Source organism: Neophocaena asiaeorientalis, unplaced genomic scaffold, assembly GCF_003031525.2.
Source record: "Neophocaena asiaeorientalis asiaeorientalis breed wild unplaced genomic scaffold, Neophocaena_asiaeorientalis_V1.1 scaffold100, whole genome shotgun sequence".
Taxonomy (NCBI): domain Eukaryota; kingdom Metazoa; phylum Chordata; class Mammalia; order Artiodactyla; family Phocoenidae; genus Neophocaena; species Neophocaena asiaeorientalis.
This window is the reverse complement of record NW_020173955.1, coordinates 8,575,409-8,595,161: the sequence shown is the minus strand read 5'-3', so window position 1 is coordinate 8,595,161 and position 19,753 is coordinate 8,575,409. Positions and strand designations below refer to the sequence as shown.

The following is a 19,753-nucleotide window of genomic DNA, read 5'->3' as shown; positions in this document are numbered from 1 at the left end:
AGATGCAAGAGGGAGGAGATATGGGGATATATGTATAGCTGATTCATTTTGTTATAAAGCAGAAACTAACACACCACTGTAAAGCAATTAAACTCTAATAAAGATGTTTAAAAAAAACCCCAAAACATGAATTACCCTATTTGACAGAAGGAAAGAAGGAAGAGAGGGAGGAAGGGAGGGAGGGAAGAAGAGATAAGCAAGAAAATCTGACCCAGGGACTGATCTTGCAACGAAAAGTGGCCATACATATATAGATAGATATTATATATATAATATATATATTATCTATCTATCTATCTATTTTTAAGAATATCTACTAGAGTTCGTTAATACCCTTTTTTTTTTTTTTTGTGGTACACGGGCCTCTCACTGTTGTGGCCTCTCCCGTTGCGGAGCACAGGCTCCGGACGCGCAGGCTCAGCGGCCACGGCTCAGGGGCCCAGCCGCTCCGCGGCATGTGGGATCTTCCCGGACCGGGGCACGAACCCGCGTCCCCTGCATCAGCAGGCAGACTCTCAACCACTGCGCCACCAGGGAAGCCCTGTTAATACCCTTTTATAAACACATGCTTCTTCCACCCTCTGTCCTCCATCTGTCTCTACAATTGTGTTTTCTTCCTCTCACTTTCTTTACAGTGCTACATTACAATTGAAGTTCTATCCAATTGGACAAGCTTTCACTGATTTCATCTGATCCACTCAAGAATCCTGTAAAATAAGTAAATCAAACACTACTTACTCTTATTAAACAAATAAGGAGAAAAAACACTGACTAGACCCAAACTATAACCTATACTCTGCAACTACCCAGCTGTACAACCTTGGAAAATCAGTTCACCTCCTGGATCACCTTTCCTCAACTGTAAAATGAAGGAGCTAGATTAGGTGATTCTTTCACCTTTAATGATCTATGTCTACTATGCTTTCTAAGTCTCCAAGATCATGCAGCTGATTAACGGGTGATGGAACTGGAACTGATGGACAAGGGATTTTTCCATTTTCCATGTCAGCTAAGAGCTTGCTCACAATTGTTACAATATAAAGCAACAGAAACAACTGTAACAAAACTAACTAAACACTTTTCTTACCCATCTACTTATTCCTAGTATTTATTCCAATTTACAAAATGCTGCTCTGAAAAGCAGAGCTGGGGTTGTTTCTTTGCATGAAGAGTCCTCTATTCTTCATCAGAAAAGAAAGCCTCATCTTACTTCCCTGCCACTCTCTTACCTCCATTCCCAGGATTCATCTTTGCCATGCCTCCAAATTTGCCTAATCAGCTTTACATCTATCTATCTACTCATCTAATATCTGGGCAGAAAAGGTGGTCATGTCTTCAAATGTTCTAATCTTGCCATCTGGTTTTCACATCATAGTAACAATCAAGGTATAGTAGGAAGAAGACAAGTAAGGTGGCATTTTATGAGTTTCAGAGAAAAAGAGGCAAAATTTTACTATTAACAGAGGCATAACTTCTAATCATCTTGGAGGTAACAAATTTAGGAAAAGTAAAGATAAAATGAGACTTAATTGGAGGAAGGTGGCCAAATAAAGTACAATTTCTTCATCGAATGATCAGAAGAAAAAGAGTCCATATTACGAGTAAACCATGGAATATGGTAAGAATGGACAAAAAAAGGAAATTTTTACTTAGCAGCAACCTGTATAGGACAAGAGAACTGGAAAATGCTATCACAAAGCAGGTACTGAGCTTCCTTGGTGTATTTTATCCAGAAGAGAATAATTGGTAATTTAAAAGAAAATGGAATTCATCATAAATAACATTATAAAACTTATAGCAGTTTAGTTCACAGAAACACTGAGTCAATCAATAACAAACTGAACCCAAATATTTCAACACTGTATTAGTAAAAAGTTTTATTTGTTTAAATTTCTCTTAAATGCCCTAAGACCTATTGTATAGTTTTTCACTTTAAAAACAAGCACTTTTTATTACCAACTGAATTTCGTTTCTGCTTAAAAGTCTTTATCCTACTATTATCCTATCCCCACATCATTCACCACTTATTCTCCTCATTCTAAGTACCTTGTAGTAAGAAAAGCATAGGTAAACCTGACCCCTCTGGATTGATGACTAATCTTTCTGAGCCTAATTTCTAATCTGCCAAACTAGGATAATGATACCAGCTTTGCCTAGTTCTCAGAGAATTTTTAAAACAACAACAGAAATTATGGATGTCAAAATGTTCTCTAGGTATAAGGCACTATGTGCATGATGTGTAGCACTCCCATCTGAATACACTGTCTCTGAGGTGCCCGCACTTACCGTGAGTGCAGAAACATGCACTGCTTGAACGTCACCTCCATAATCCTCACATACCACATCATAAGCTAGCAGTTCTTTTTTCACTTTCTCAGGATCAGCCTCAGCTTTGTCACATTTGTTTATGGCAAGGACAATAGGAACTGAAAGAGACAGAGTTAAGAAGAGTGCAAATGACGACACTTCAACTCCAGGTATTCACAATGAAAGATGCCAACGTTTTCTGGCTTTCTCTTGACCCAGCGGATGTATTTATCTAACAAAAGACCTAAAAAGACCCACTTTACACCCACCTACTCTGCTTTATACACATGAAGGATTCCAGGTGAGAGATGTCAAAACTGCAATTATAAGATTCTGTATTAAGAATATGCAATTATGATTATTAAAAAACAAAAACACACAACAGTACTTAGGGTAGAGAAAGGACTATCCTTAAATCTGAAAGCAAGATCAGCAACTACACTAGAGATAATCTCCAGAAAAAAAAAAATCAAGAGAAGATTCTAATTCTAATACCACTAGACCATTTGCATCTTCTTTCCAGGAGTTCCCTGTTAAAACCCAACATCTCACCCTGGGGTGAAACTAAGTACCATTATTGTAAACTTTCTTTTAGGATTTACAGCAATTCTTTCTTCATACACACTTAGCTGAGTGACTGACACAAAGTAGATTCTCAATAAATGTTTACTTAATGAATGAACCAAATAATCTTATAATCTACTTGTCATTACTAAACATACCCTTTCATTAGAGAACTCACACAAAATTCTAGGAGATAATTCTCTGATTGAGTTTCACCAACTCTGCAATTTTCTCAGGTATCAAAGGAATAGAAATTGAAAATAGACACGAAAGAGCTATGCAATCCACAGCCTATTATTATGAAAAAGTACATTCTATATCGATCAGCTGGAACTTAACAGGCACCAAGAGAACAGGTACAGAAAGCATGATGTAAGGAATTTATCATATCTCAACCAACTGCTTTGTTACAGGGTCCCTGACAGATTTACCACTCTTATTTTTATTATATTCCCTAGGATCATTAAGAACATAGCCCATTCCACAAAGGTAGTTTTGAGGAATTAAAAAATAAAGAGAGGAACACAAGCTAGAAGACTAGATTCCAAATGCAGGCATGTTGCAAATTAACATGGGGAAGTTCCTGACACCCTCTGGGTCTTAGTTTTCATGTTGTGAGATGAAAAAAACACTGGACTAGATCAATGATTGTCAACCCTTTCTTTTTTTTCTTGCCAACAAACCTAGGGGAATATGATGCATTCCTTCAGGTACATTTTCTCAAGACAACAGTATTTTCTCAGTGGGTGTAGGGTCATATCACAATAAGAATGAATGTACAAAGTATGTGTGTGGTGTTTATTATAATTTTTTTTCTTGGCCACGCCACGTGGCTTGCAACATCTTAGTTCCCCAACCAGGGATTGAATTCATGCCCTTGGCAGTGAAAGTGTGCAGTCCTAACCACTGGACTGCCAGGGAATTCCCTATTATTACAATTTTTAAATGGAGAAATAAGGGAGAATATAGCCAAGTATTTTCCAAAAGTTTCGATTTTATACCTTTGACCAAATAAGAACTTATTTAAAGCAGATGAGGGAAAAGTCTCTTTTAGAGAAGAATTCCAGATAATAAATGAATAAGGAATAACAATTAGAATATCACCACTTTGTAACTCCTAATGAATTGAGGTGATGGGTACATAGGGGTTCATTATTCTAGGCTTACTTTTATAGCTATTAAACGTTAAAATGTTTTTTAAAAAGTCATTTGAGACTGTTAAATTGTCACACCATGCCAAGTAAGTAAACAGTAGAGGAAGGAATATACTTGTGGTCACAAGTCCCAAGTTGAATCCTGCTATACTCTTCTAAGTAGTTAATGTCTTTGGGAAAACAATTCAACTTTCTTTGCACCTTACCTGTAGAACAGGTATAATAATCCTGGGATTGCCAGGAAGATTAAATGAGCGACATGTAAAAACAGTGACTTTGTAGTAGATCCTTTAAAAAAAAGAAAGCAACTTCCTTCCTGATACATGTAAGTCAGCCACACAGTACCTTGAGCATCTTTGGCATGCTGAATGGATTCTACAGTTTGTTTCATCACTCCATCATCTGCAGCTACAACCAATATGATAATGTCAGTGACCTGAGCACCTCTGGCTCTCATTGCTGAGAAAGCAGCATGTCCTGGAGTATCAAGAAAGGTTATCTTTTCCCCAGAAGGCAGAGAAACTGTGGAAACAGAAATCCAAGAACTCTGAGCACTCAAATATATACTTCCTTAATACAAAGGAATATACATGACCTTATCAACACAATCAATAATTCTTCAAAATAATTTTATTCTTTCCATTAATCTTAATCAGAACAATGCATTTGGATCATCACTCCACAATGAAAAGTGATAACATACCAGTGAGACCTTTAGGGTTTTCTTTTCATGTAATAATTTCAAACTAAAACTCAACCTATTTCTAGAATATAACTATTTTCATAAATGTACCAACTGGAATATATTCTGGAGAAAAAACCAGACTGATAGCTGTCTAGGCAGCCACTCCTGCATTAGCAAACACCAGCTGCACAACTGTCTTGAGCAACAGAGGCAATTTAGTACACAGTCAGAAGCTCCAGGATTTGAGTTCAACAGCCTTGGGTTTAAATGCTGGCTTTGCCACTTTACTAGCTGTGTACTTTGAGCAAGTAACTCAACCTAAACAAGCCTCAGCCTCCTTATATGTATGTAGGAATATTAATACCTACCTCATGATGTTGCGAAGATAAAAAAAGATAAAGCATATAAGGTGCTCAGAACAGTTCTGGGCACATGCTAGGTGTTCAGCAAATGACAGCTGTTACTCAATTATGAGTGGTAACATTATGACAACCTAGCATTGACAATTGACAATGACAATGAGCATAGGCTCATTAAATCAAACTAAGAATGAGCTAGAATACAAAAGGTATAACTTTCTTCTTATACACTGTACAAAATAACCTTTATTAACCACCAGCTCTACATTTCATCAAACCAATGGCTTTAGGCTTTAGCCTATCTTTTACTTTAAATTCATATATTTCATACGGTGACACTATTTTAAGAAAATAATATGTGGGGTTCCCAAGTACATTGTAAGGTGATCTGTGTTCATACCAAGAAAGGCACCAATGTGCTGAGTGATGCCTCCAGCTTCCATTGCTGCCACTTGAGTTTTTCGCAGTTTGTCAAGTAACGTCGTTTTTCCATGATCAACATGGCCCATTATAGTAACAACTGGGGACCTTGGTATTAATAAAGCTGGATCTGCCTGGGGCCTACAATTAACAGCAAAGGAGTTTCATTTCTTAAATATCAGAAACACTTTATAGCCAGTGAACTGATCTGCAGTTATCTCTGTGAACTACCATTAACAATAAAACCCAACATTTAGCTTTGATTAGACATAACTATTTTCCTCTTCTATACATACAATGACTTATGATAAAATAATAATGACTGCCCACCTACTGTAGGCATCTTCGTAACAGTGAGCAAAACTGAAAAAAATTTTAAAATTCAGGATCAATATATACACTCAGCAAACTACGAAAAATAACTCTTAGAGTTTTATAATAACCTGAATATACTTTTTGATACTTTAAGCACTTTGAAGAAAAGTTTAACCTATACTCACACATCATTTTAATTGCAAAAGGAATTTTAAGGCAAATTTTTCCATTAAAAAGTGTGAATAAAACAATGTGGTCTCCTTCCCCCACTTTATACAGTTAAGTTTTACCTTTTTACAGCATCTTTATTTTCTCTGACTTTGTCCTGTTTTAATTTGCTCCATTTTAACTTCATCCCTGACTTCTTTATCACTTCTTTGATCCAGACTTCATCTAAATGTGAGTGTGCTTCTAGTGAATCTATGTCAACAGCAGTGTTCAATAAAGATTCATATACACAATCTGGGTGAAACAAGATAAAACCTTTTAGGATCACGAATTAAATGTTCCAGAAAGTGACCTCTATTGATAAACGTCTATATAAACAATACACTCAATGAGAGGAATAACTATATAAGCTATCCGTTTCTCTAATGTTAACAAATCACAAAAAAGTTGAAAAGAAAATAATCTTTAAAATATGATACAGGGAGTTCCCTGGCGGCCCAGTGGTTAATACTTTGCCTACCAATGCAGGGAGTGCGGGTTCGATTCCTGGTCGGGGAGTTAAAATCCCACATGCCTCAAGGCAATAAACCAAAACATAAAACTGAAGCAATATTGTAACAAATCCAATAAAGACTTTAAAAATGGTCCACATCAAAAAAAAAAAGGAAAAAAAATATGATACATTTATATTAATTGATATTTCTGCATATTCATAAATATTTGAATATTTACCATGTACCTTATGAACTACCTGAGCAATTAATAAAACATTAAATTGCATGTCGATTCTCATTATTCAAGGTAATTATGTTCTATAAACTCACTGGGAACAGTGAATTAGCAAATACTGAATCATTGCTCTGAAGGGAAATACAGGGTTACGTTCCTTCAGCCTCCGGTCACAACATTTTCATCAGCTATATCTTGTTTTATGTGTTTTTGTTTAAAGACATCTTATTCAATATATGTTGTTGATTCATTAACGTTATACTCACAGTCAACAGCACTATACTATAACTAATGCCTCAATAAAGCTTATCTAACACATGTATTTCCTCTGTAAGGCACGTTACAGCCTTCTTGTAGTCAGTAACACTAAACAGCACTTCAGCACCATGCTGAGGGGCCATTTTAAACAGCGAAATCACCAAAAAAAAGCACAAAAATGAGAAAAACATGGCACTAAATAAACCACAAAAATGACACTTGTTTACAGTATGAGAGGAGAGAAGGCAGAGTGTGGCCTTGTTTGAACCTCAGCTAGTAATGCGTGATCAGGTCAGGCAACTCAAATTTTTCACTGCTCTGTGCATGTCCAGGAATGACTACAAAAGCATTTCAAGTATCAATTCTGGGGCTACAAATACATTTTAGGGAATTCGCCAATTCAGAATCCCCAAATAATAAGGATTGACTATATTTACATATGTATATACATAAATATATGCACACACACACATACAGTATCACAGAATACATGTACACACTATTTATGTATCTATTTAGGATGTCCAAAAAGTAGCAAAACATAGGAAAAATAATTACTTCTTGTTTTCATTTTATTTAATGTGCTTTAATTCCAGTCATATTTTCCTGTGGGTAATAAATAAAGTATCAGTGGTGATAATGAAATAACTAGTTTTATGCTTCCAGACTTTCAATTACCCTATAAATATATATTTTGAGAGACAGATATAAAAGAAAGGCATCTTCAAACACGCAGAATATTACACTAAAAGAACTTCCTATTCAGTAGTGTGCTGGTAAATGTTTACTCTGAGGCTCCTAAAAAAAAGTCCTGATTTATAGCACTTCCCAATTTCCATGGTACAAATACCCGCCACCAGGGGTGCCCAACCCCCTGTTAGGAACCAGGACGCACAGCAGGAAGTGAGCGGCTGGGGAGTGAGCAAAGCTTTATTTATATTTACAGCCGCTCCCCATGCTCGCATTACCACCTGAGCTGCGCCTCCTGTCAGACGAGCGGTGGCATTAGATTCTCATAGGAGCACGAACCCTACTGTACACTGCACATGCAAGGGATCTAGGCTGCAGGCTCCTTATGAGAATCTGATGCCTGATGGTCTGAGGTGGAGCTGAGGCAGTGATGCTAGCGCTGGGGAGCAGCTGCAAATACAGATAATCATTAGCAGAGAGGTTTGACTACACAGAGACCATAATAAACCAACTGCTTGCAGACTCAATTCAAAACCCTATCAGTGGGGCTTCCCCAGTGGCGCGGTGGTTGAGAGTCTGCCTGCCGATGCAGGGGACACGGGTTCGTGCCCCGGTCCGGGAAGATCCCACATGCCGCGGGGTGGCTGGGCCCGTGAGCCATGGCCGCTGAGCCTGCGCATCCGGAGCCTGTGCTCCACAACGGGAGAGGCCGCAACAGTGAGAGGCCCGCGTACCGAAAAAAAAAACAAAACCCTATCAGTGAGTGGCAAGTGAAAACAAGCTCAGGACTCCCACTGATTCTGCATTATGGTGAGCTGTATAATTATTTCATTATATATTACAGTGTAATAATAACAGAAACAAAGTGCACAATAAATGCGCTTGAATCATCCTGAAACCATCCCCCCAACCTCACCCCCCATCAGTGGAAAAACTGTCTTCCACAAAAGCAGTCCCTGGTGCCAAAAAGGTTGGGGGCTGCTGTCCCCCACCATGTCTGACTTCAAGCCACCAATATGAAGTCACTGAACAGAGATGAAAAGAGATGTGAAGCAGCACACTATTAAATAGTATTTCCACCGCATGGGTACAATAAACGTAAATAACAAGATCATAGATTAACAGTAAAGTGCAGTAAAATAACTAAGAAGTGAAAATATTAATGAGTATTTATTTACCTCCATTTACGACTTAATTTTTTAAATGGTTGTGTTTACACCAGCTCACATAATTCCTTATAATTTAGCAATAGGCTCACAAACTGGTACAAGCCAGCCTCAGCACCTCACTGATCCTACTCCATAATAATGCCAAGAAATGCTTTCTTGTGTATTTCCCTACCACATTTTTCCCCAAGAAAACACCTTTTAAATTAGGAGTATGGCACTATTGATACTATGTATAAAATAGACAACTAATGAGAACATACTCTATAGCACAGGGAAATCTACTTAAGGCACTGTGGTGACCTAAATGGGAAGGAAATCCAAATAAGAGGGGATAAATGTATATGTATAGCTGATTCATTTTGCTGTACAGTAGAAACTAACACAGCATTATAAAGCAACTATGCTTCAATAAAAATTAACTTAAAAAAATAAAAATAATAAAACATAAATAAACTAGGAGTATGGGATTAACATATACACACTACTATATATAAAATAGATAATCAACAAGGGCCTAATGTATAGCACAGGAAACTACTCAATATTCTGTAATAACCTATATGGGAAAAGAATGTGGAAAAGAATGGATATATGTATATGTATAACTGAATCACTATGCTGTACATCTGAAACTAACACAGCATTGTAGATCAATTATACTCTAATATAAAATAAAAATTAAAAAAAGAATGCTACAACATAAATTTCCTATATGGATATGCTCTCAGAAAACAATAAAACTCTAAACGTAAAAATTATAATGAGTACAATTCTGTTTCTAATAATGCTAAAAATCCTTAATAATCCAGTAACTATAGTTTTCCAATATGTTATCCTAAACTTTTGAGAGGTAGTTATACATAGGGATAATCTTTTTCCCTCTACATTAAATGCATATAGTATCAACATATTACTTTATCTTTATCCAAGACTTAAATATTTACATGTAGAAAAGTACCCAAAGCATTTTAACCAGAAATATTACATCAATTTTCTTTTTTGGCTGCACTGCACAGCTTGCAGGATCTTAGTTCCCCCACCAGGGATTGAACCCACACCCCTGGCAGTGAAAGCGCAGAGTCCTGACCACTGGACCGCCAGGGAATTCCCACATCAAGTTATTTTAACTGAGCCGGGGCAGGGGGGTTAGGATGTATGTACATTGCTAATATAGCAGTTAAAAATATTCACCATATGAAAACTATCTTAAATTCAAAAGAGGTATGATTATAATATTAAATAAGTTTCAAATAGATAACTTTTATTTAAATCATAGCAAATCAGTTTTGGATTTAGAGCACTGACCCACAGGAGTAAACCTGTATTTTAATTATTCTATTTATTTGGTGATACAAAGGAATTATGGTTATGTGTGTGTATGTTAATGTTTAAAAAAAAAAGAACTATCACTTAGTACTTATGTAAGTACTCATGGATTAAATGATATATTAATAATTGTTATCACTGGCTCATGCAAACATTATGCTTATCATTCCATTCCTTCTGCTTTCATATATATATGAAAAATGCCAATAATAAAAAGTTCTAAAAATCAAGTCTGTTATCAATATCATTTATAAAATCATATCAATACAGTTTTCCTTGGAAAAATTCTGAATGACATGGCCATGTCCATTTGTTCTCTTAAAGTTTTCTAGTTATAAAATGATTACATAATCCAATGCAAAGTTTAAAAACAAACACAAGATAGAGTGCTAATTTTCTATTCTTTGTGAGGATGTACTGTCACAAATAGTAGTAACACTTTCAGGCAGGATACACATTAAAACTCTAGCTCTGCTGTGATTTACAAAATAACAATTCCTGAGAGAAAATTTGGTCTGTGAATAAGAGCATCTGCTCTGGAGCCATACTCCCTGGGTTCAAAATCCTGGCTCCACCACATAGTAGCTGTGAAATCCTGGGCAATTATTTATCCTCTCTATGCCTTGGTTTCTCAATCTATAAATGGGGATAATAATCATACCTGCTTCTAGAGAATTGTGAGAATTATATGAGTTAATACATATAAAGTATTGGTATATAGTAACAGCTCAATAAATATGTTATTAGTAGTAATTTTTTGCCAAGTCTGCTTCACTTGTTACTTTATTTTGCTACAATAATAAGCTATTTCTTGTTTACTAAATTTTAATGTCAGTTTATAATGAAAACGAAATGAAAATTTTGTTCCAACAATCCTAAATTGGTAATAAATACAGTAGTCCCTCAGTATCTGCAGGGGCATGGTTCCAGGACATCCCCTGAATACCAAAATACATGGACTTTATATATAAGTCCCTTATATAAAATGGCACAGTATTTGCATATAACCTACACACATCCACCCATATATTTTAAATCATCTTTAGACTACTTACAATAACTAATACAATGTAATGTTATAGAAACAGTTGCTGATGCATGACAAATTCAAGTTTTGCTTTCTGGAACTTTCTGGATTTTTTTTTCCTTTTTTTTAATATTTCTGATTCACGGTTGGTAGAATCCACGGATGCAGAACCCTTGGATACAGTGGGCCAATTACAATTTTTATTACATTTCTAATAAAAATGGTATTATGAAAAGTTGTAGTTATGGACTTCCCTGGTGGTGCAGTGGATAAGAATCCGCCTGCCAATGCAGGGAACACGGGTTCGATCCCTGGTCCGGGAAGATCCCACATGCCGCAGAGCAACTAAGCCCATGCGCCACAACTACTGAGCCTGTGCTCTAGAGCCCGCAAGCCACAACTTCTGAGCCCGCATGCCACAACTACTGAAGCCCGTGTGCCTAGCACCCGTGCTCCGCAACAAGAGAAGCCACCGCAATGAGAAGCCCACGCACCGCAATGAAGAGCAGCCCCCACTCGCTGCAACTAGAGAAAGCCCACGAGCAGCAACAAACACCCGACTCAGCCAAAAATAAATAAATAAATTTATTAAGGAAAAAAAAATGTTGTAGTTATTACTACAAATATTTTTCTGCTGGCACTACACTACAGAAATTGTCAAAATGAGTGCAATTAGAGAATTATAGAGAAACAAAAGGAAAGTAAATGAGTATAAATACAGTCCCTCAGTCCAAAAGCATTCTTTGGACTTATTCTAATAGTCCACGAGATTTCTGAGCAAGAAAGGTTAGTTCAAATTAAAAAAATCTTTTCCACTTTTATTAAAAGCAAAATCTTAGAGAACTAGATTTGGCAAAGAGCCAAGAAACTAATCAGGATTTGTCATCTAAAGTGAAAAATATTGGAATTACTTAACATCTTTTTAAACCACTAGTCTAATTTTCATCCTTGAATGCCTTAATCTCACTGCAAAAAAAATACCAGGTATTCCACGTTTCCATATTTTTCCTTATAAAATTATCTGGCTCACCTATGTCTTTTTCCATTGCTCTGGCCAGCTCCTCAACAGTCATTCCAATCCATACCTCCACCTCCTTTTTAGATTTTGTTGAAGATAACTGAGATTTCTGTGATTTTTTTTCCTATTAAATATTCAGAACACATAAAAAAGAAGGAAGAAAAAACTCTGAGATTTATTCTGGAGTATCTACCACAGTCAGGACTCCTATTTCTACCAACACTCCCATAAATTGTTAAACCTTAGACTAAAATTTTAAATCCTGATTCCTTAATTCACTGTTATACACTGATATAAATAAGCAAATTAATCAACATTACTAAACAGCTAACTAGAACCTCCCTTCCTCACAAAGATTTAGTGCCTGGAATGTAGCATTAAGGCATAAAGATTTCAAAAATACTCAAAATGGATTTCTACTCAAGGCTCTAGGCACTTTTATCTCAGACCAAATAATAGAGAAACTCAGAGAAATCTAGAACTACCTTCTTTGTCACCAGAAGCCTATGTTGAGATAAAGCGGTCCTGATGAGCGCATGTGTCTGCCAGGGCTGGGGGTACAGCTGAGCTGTCCACACCAGGTAAGCAGATGAAAACACGTGCCTCCACTGTGCCAACATTCTTCTTTGATACAGGCTGTGCAGCTGCCTACAAATAGTGTGAAATCGTAGCAAGTTCTCCAACTTAAGTATCTTCTGGTTCATGTTTCTCCTAGGAAAAAAGTTTTCAAATACTATTTTGGTTAATATTGAAATCAAGTTAGTAAATATTAATTGGATATCTACTACACACAAAACACTGTGCTAGAGTTACAACAATGAGTAAAACTGGGTTCTCACCCTGAAAGAGCTCACAGTCCAGAGAGATGGAATTCCGTACTAAGTACTCTCTAGATATTAACTAGAACTATTGTTAATGTTCCTACCATAATAACATTGAAATACAATAACAAACTTATAAGGGTTCTTTTTTCACTCCTGAAACATCAACTAACCAAATCACAACTACAGTCGTTTTTTTTTAAATGCAAATTTGCACTGATCAACTCTCTGCCAAACATTCTTTGGGAGGATGGGGGGAGATTATCCCTAGTTTAATGTACAACTTCAAAACATGCTATATAAGGACTCATTATCTGCCTTCTGTTAATCTCTCACTCCATCTCTTACGCTCTTATAGTTCCCTCACTCCTATCTCCCAAATTTTTGTTATTCTGTCTCACCTGTAATCTCCAACGGCTGTCATCTGATCTTTGAAACTTTGCATATGCTCCTTATACTTGGAACTGTCTTTCAACCCTAACATTTTCCCCTCTTCCCAACCCCCCCCGAAAAAAGATGCTTTAGAGTGGGAAGAAGGCACCCAATAAATATCTAATGAATAATGCCAATATATACCTATTGAATAATGCCTTTTGAATATTACTCTTGGGACAAAAGAAGAGTTTACTGAGAGAAAACCACAACAGACCTCAACAGTGTAGCTCAGAACTCAGTAGTATAGTCTTTTCCTCCTTGAGTCTTCTATTTCTTCTGATCACAACACTGAATTCTACAGCTTTGCTTTTCAGTGTTTAAGGGAAGGAGCAACTAAAATAACATAAGTACTAGTTTTCTCCTCAGCAGACGTTTCAAGAGTACCATCTTCCAGGCACTGCATCTGAGGTTGTTGATTCAAAGTTTAATAAGCAAGAGTCCCTTCCTTTGGGGTCCACTGTCTTTAAAATGTTCCAATATAATGATTCTTAAACACCTCAAGAATGGCACATTTAAAGAATCTTATTTAGGTACATTTCCCTGAACTAAGAAGTAAAGGGTGCTCAGGAAGCACAGAATTCCTTAGGGAAAAAAAATTTTTTTTTAATGACTCTAAAACCAGATTTAACAAGGACACAGATTAACATAATGGGAGGAAAAGTCCTACACGGAGATTAACCAAAGCACAACTATTTCACTGACGCAGGGATTCGAAAAACACATTGGCGGTCAATAAACCAAATACCAAAACTGAAAGGAACCTTACTTGCTACTTATTCCGAGCCCCTCATTTTAAAGAAAAGGAAAATGGAATCCAGAGAGGTCAAAAAGCCTTCTCCAATGTCATACCGCTAGTTAATGACAGTCAGGACTAGAACCCAGGCTTTCTGACTCCCAATTCGGTGTTCTTTCGCCGCTAGTATATTCTTATCATGGAACCTGAAAAAGGATGTTGGAAAGAATGTAGTTTTGCTGGTGAAAACGTCTGAATGAAACAGCTAGAAGCCTTGGGAGTTATCTGAAAGGTAAAAAGAAGTCACGGTAGAATGTCGGATCTAGGGTGGCTTCGCCTGGAACCCGAGCCCAAAAAGCCTTGGGCACAGGGGAGGTCGGGGCGTGGAGGACACCTGCCGCGGCGCGCGGGGAGAGCAAGCAGCCGGCCGCTTCTGGTTGGATAGCGCTTTCGTTATGCCGAAAGTAACAATCACGCATGGATTAAGTGCGTAATGGAAAGCCTCCCTAAGGCGCAATGCTTGTCATCTGTGCCGCTAACACTTTAGGCCAAACAATACACGCCACCCGGGACAACACGGCTAAGAGACCCCACTCACTTAGCTCCTACGTAGGGACCAGGGCGCCGGAATTCTGACGCAGGTCAAAGATCACCTTCCGGACCCGTGAGGACTGTCAGTAGGCTAGTCCGTCTCAAAAATGGTCCCCCGCGGGCTTCCGGCACCGCCGGAAGCGGTTCTACCCGGAACTCAGAAGTCCGATTTCGGAACAGCCCTGTTGCCGCTGGTACAGTCGCCCGGTGTGCTCTGGTGGCGTGTCAGCAGCGAGTTTCTGCAGAACCCTTCGCTTTCTAGGAAGTAAATTACTGCTACTCTGGGGCTGTGAGCGGCCTCGATGTGTACAACTCAAAGGAAAGTTAAACGGGGAAATGTGGGAGAAATGATAAGTCCTTAAAAGACATACTAACAAAAAGGGGAAAATGCAAGGGAACGTGGCGATAGACCCAGTTAGTACTGGGCGAGGAGCGCTTTGTTTTTCAAAAGTCGCCTCGTGTGGGTGGCATTTAAAGTAATAAAGCTAGAGTGGGTTCCAACCCCAGCTCATCCCTACTTGTGTAGACTTGGGGACGTTATGTAAACTCTCTGTGCCTCCCCCCGCCCCCCATAGTCTGGCCGCCTAACTCATGGCCCTCCCCTTTTTTATGTTTGTCTCCCCAGTGCCACCGCAAAGATGTGTAATCAGTGTTGTTGAATGACTAAATGGAAACCTCTGTCCTGAAAATCTTTTTAATGAACCTAAACACTCACACCCTTGAAAACTATTGAAGTGCATTTCAATTGCTATCATTTTACTTACCTTTCACACTCACTGAAATGCCAATTTCTGCAAGAAAGTATTCTTTGCTCTCTCTGCCTTACCAAGTAGTTGAGAAGCAGAAATTGATTGAATTGAACATCAAAGTAAGTCATACCTTTTTCCCCCAATATTAAAGAGAAAATAACCAATATGTTTCTAATCATGAAGAAAATACAGGGTGTCAGGTATGTTCATTGTTACTGGGGTTTTGATGCTCTCAAGCCCTCCCATTGGTCAAAGCTGGGGAATATTATACACATGTGTGCACACATTTCCATCTACATACATTGAAAACCATGCGTTCCTACTGATATCGTGAAGTCCAATCTAACACCATAGGGTTCAAACTAGGCTTTTCCCTTTATATGTATGTAACTTCCTTTTCTGGCCGTGGGAAACCTGACTCGCATCAGCCTTAATATATTTACTTATTTAAGCAATTCCCCTGTGTGAAACCAATCTCCAGTCTGGCCACCACCCCATCTCCTGCACTCATGCCCTCCTTACCTCTCTCCAGCTTGGACTCCCAAGGCCAGTTCACCCCTTGAAGTGGACATCTTCACCCCGATTGGATGTAAAATGTTAACATTAGGGGAACCTGGGTAAAGGGCATTTGGGAACTCTCTCCAGTATTTTTGCAACTATTCTGTAATCTAAATTTACAGCAATACAGGGCCACTGGAGCCCCCCACTCCTGCCCTACATCTGTGGATGGCCTGCCTTGCCCTTGCCCCTGATGGCTTTAGGACTGAAAACTTGTGGAAGGGGAGGGATGAAGAAGGGCTCCTATTCCCACTTCACCTTATGTCCTTTGTTGGTCTTCTAATCTGATCATATTAATTATGGAACATAAGTTCAGAGACAGGTAGAGCCAACTTGACCACAAATAATGTTTCATATTGCCATCTGCTTGGTAAGAGCTATGTCTCAGAAGTATTAAATGATAGGTCTAAAACACAAACTCAATGAGAAAACTTGAAACCAAAGAACAGTGGGAAAAAAAGGAAGGCAAGAAAGAAGAGAAGAAAAGAAAGAGAAAGAAAGAAGGGAGGGAGGGAGGGAAGGAGGGAAGGAAGGAAGGAAGAGAAAAAGGAGCTGTATTGCGGCTATCCCTTTCCTATCTAGAAAATGGTTTGAACTCTTGGTGATAATTAGGGGTAAACTGCCTTCTTGCAAGAGGGATAGGGTATGAGTTGCAGCCCAGCACACACTGGCCTGACAGTACTAGAAGGAACTACAGTCATGTCTCTGGGCTTATTCTAGGAGGAGGAAATCACAAGGAACAACACAAGAATTAGGTATCTTCCAAAGAGAAGCTGATCAGGGCTGCAGTAAAGCAGAACAAAATTACAAGGTTTAAATCTGTTTTGTTTTCTGTCTCAACTGTCATTTGTTGGCTTCACAAAATAAAGCAAAACACCCTGCAATATAAATTGCTAGAGGAATGGTACCAGGAATTTTAAAACTAGAAGAGACTTGAGAACCTGAATCATGGCAATCTAAAATTATCAGTAATAGTTACGATCATAACTATGATTTTCACTGCCATTTATGTACCAGTCACATAAATATTTTGTTATATTTAATATGTTATACAGCAGTTCTTGGCACATTAACAGGTCTGAGGCCAATTGACAATTCAGTTTTCCTTGACTCTGATTTGACAACTTCCCCTAGTGAAAAATTGGTAATCTAGCAGTCAAATTTTAGTAAGGTCAATTTATTTTAAATGTGTGGCTTCGTGGAAGATCACTATACCTTAATAATAGTAATAATAATAGCTATCATTCATTTGACATACTCAGGATGAAGCATTGTTCTTAATGCTTTATCATTATCATCTGATTCAAGCCTGCAAGATTCAATGTCTTACTTTTGAACATCAATTTTAACAAACCAGAGGGATTGCACTATCACTGGAGAAGTTAAGTAACTTGTCCCGGTCACACCCTTAGTGATCGGTGAGATGGACCTAAATTCAAGTCTGTTTGATTCCAAGACTGTTTCTCAACTGCTGCCATAACTGAAGAAGTTGAATTAAAGATCTTTAGGGTCCCATCCATCTTTGAGATTTTACCTTTTGAACATATGAAAATAAGCATTTTTTAACTTAAATTTGATATCAATCTTTACTACATGATATATGGTAAATATTTGTGTTTCTATTAGTATTGAAGCTTCTATTAAAGCAACAATTTTCTTTATGGAAAACAATAAGAGTAACAATTCTGTATATTTCTAGTGGAAAACATGGCATTCATCTCCAGTAACCTCTATATCAATACTGATTAAAGATCTGTGCATTGGATTTTCATCAGCAATGAGATAGTTATCTCTTTACCACTGGCATTCAAATTACACAAAGCATTTCTTGGGTTTCCTCTTGAGTCTCATCTAATTATGCTTCACTGATTTCTTCATACATGATTACATCTCTTACAAAAATTTTTTTACTATAAAGTCTTTTGTTTCAGTTTTTCCCAGCTTTATTGAGGTATAATTGACAAAATCGTAAGATATTTAAAAGTGTACAATGTGATACAGTGTACAATTTGATATATAAACACATTGTGAAACAACTTCCCATCCATCACCTCACATATTTACCTTTTTGCTGTTGTCATGGTTGTAAATGTTATGTTCTATTCTCTTAGCAAATTTCAATCATACAATATAGCATTATCATCTGTAGTCACCATGTTATACTTTAGATCCTCGGACCTTATTCATCTTATAACTGAAAATTTGTATGCTTTTACTAACCTATGTTCCTTATTTCTACATTCTTGTCCCATCTCTTCCACTAACTAGTATTACAACTTTGAATAAGACAGCAACCTTTCTGGTGTTCAATAACTTCATTACAAAATTTAAAAGGTTACATTCTTGCAGTATTATTTCTGGAAAGTTTAAAAATATAACTTTTAAATAAATATAAAATGCGTATGTGTCTAAAGATGTATTTAACTCATTAATGGGGGATCCAGAAAGATGGTAAGCCTTGGTCAAAGAGGACTGGGGAGTGCCACATATTTACAGCTGCTGAAAGAATGAATACTTGAATAAGACTGCTAATATAGGTACAAAAGTGGTTAATATCCTGCAGCACAATAAACGGTTACCTGTTCTATGGGACAAAAATCATCTGCACCTCTACTGGACAAAATTCAATTATATTACTATCAGTTTTCTACATGTTAAGATTTACCCTTACAGAGTTGTACAGTCCTCTGTACTAAAAAATGATAAATATCAAGTCAAACAAAAGCACACATTCCTGGAGAATCAGACAATCCCAGGAGTGCCTGCTAGACAAAACGCAGCAGGACACTGAAAGAACAAATAGTCATCCCTTTGCCTATTTCCAAGTTTTGGATCATTTTTCTTAATAGAACTAAGAATCCTCTGAGTTTTAAAATTCTCTCTTAGGAACCAGCGCCAAAAATGTAACATCACTAAGAATTACAACACTAGCACATCCCGGTAAGCACACACTGATTACATTTATTCTACTTAGGATTGTCATTTGCCATTTTAAACCACCAGACTAATTGAAAGGCTGACTGTAATTTGCTGATATTTATGGCTTCCAGGACAGCTTTACAAAGGATGTGACTCATCTTATGCTGAAATTAAGTAGTTTGTTCAATAATTAATAAATAGAGGGCTTCCCTGGTGGCACAGTGGTTGAGAGTCCGCCTGCCGATGCAGGGGACGTGGGTTCGTGCCCCGGTCTGGGAGGATCCCACATGCCGCGGAGCGGCTGGGCCCGCGAGCCATGGCCGCTGAGCCTGCGCGTCCGGAGCCTGTGCTCCGCAACGGGAGAGGCCACAACAGTGAGAGGCCCGCGTACCACACACACACACACACAAAAAAATAATAATAATAATTAATAAATATATATTAAGAACGCATCATGTACCAATCACAGTTTTAGGATAAAACAGAGAAATAAAATAGATGAAGACTCCTGTCTTCAAGAAGATTATATTCTTGTAGTGAGAAATTCCATATGAATTAAACATTTAAAGGTTGAGTAAAAATTAGGAGACAACCTAAATGATATCATTTGTAAACCTGGGTGGGAAAGACTTTTCTAGTCATAATTCTAAAATCAGAAACTAGGGAATTCCCTGGTGGTCCAGTGGTTGGGACTCTGCTCTTCCATTGCAGGGGGCCCCTGGTCTGGGAACTAAGATCCCACAAGCTAGGCAGCAGGC

The 19,753-nt window shown here is 37.7% G+C and overlaps 1 protein-coding gene across 9 annotated transcripts in view; it reads right to left on the bottom strand.

The window, feature by feature from the left end:
* Positions 1-14,856, bottom strand: part of MTIF2 (mitochondrial translational initiation factor 2) — a 22,805-nt gene extending 7,949 nt beyond the window's left edge. The window contains exons 1-8 of one of the 9 annotated variants that reach the window (XM_024753001.1): positions 14,777-14,856; positions 13,660-14,384; positions 12,675-12,900; positions 12,202-12,313; positions 6,095-6,266; positions 5,470-5,630; positions 4,371-4,547; positions 2,287-2,426 (exon numbers count right to left, since the gene is read on the bottom strand). In XM_024753001.1, the coding sequence (XP_024608769.1) occupies positions 2,287-2,426; positions 4,371-4,547; positions 5,470-5,630; positions 6,095-6,266; positions 12,202-12,313; positions 12,675-12,893 (981 nt within the window). In that variant the 5' untranslated portion in view covers positions 12,894-12,900; positions 13,660-14,384; positions 14,777-14,856. The other 8 variants (XM_024753003.1, XM_024753005.1, XM_024753006.1 and 5 more) reach the window with 8 other exon arrangements.
* Between the last annotated feature and the right edge of the window lie 4,897 nt (positions 14,857-19,753).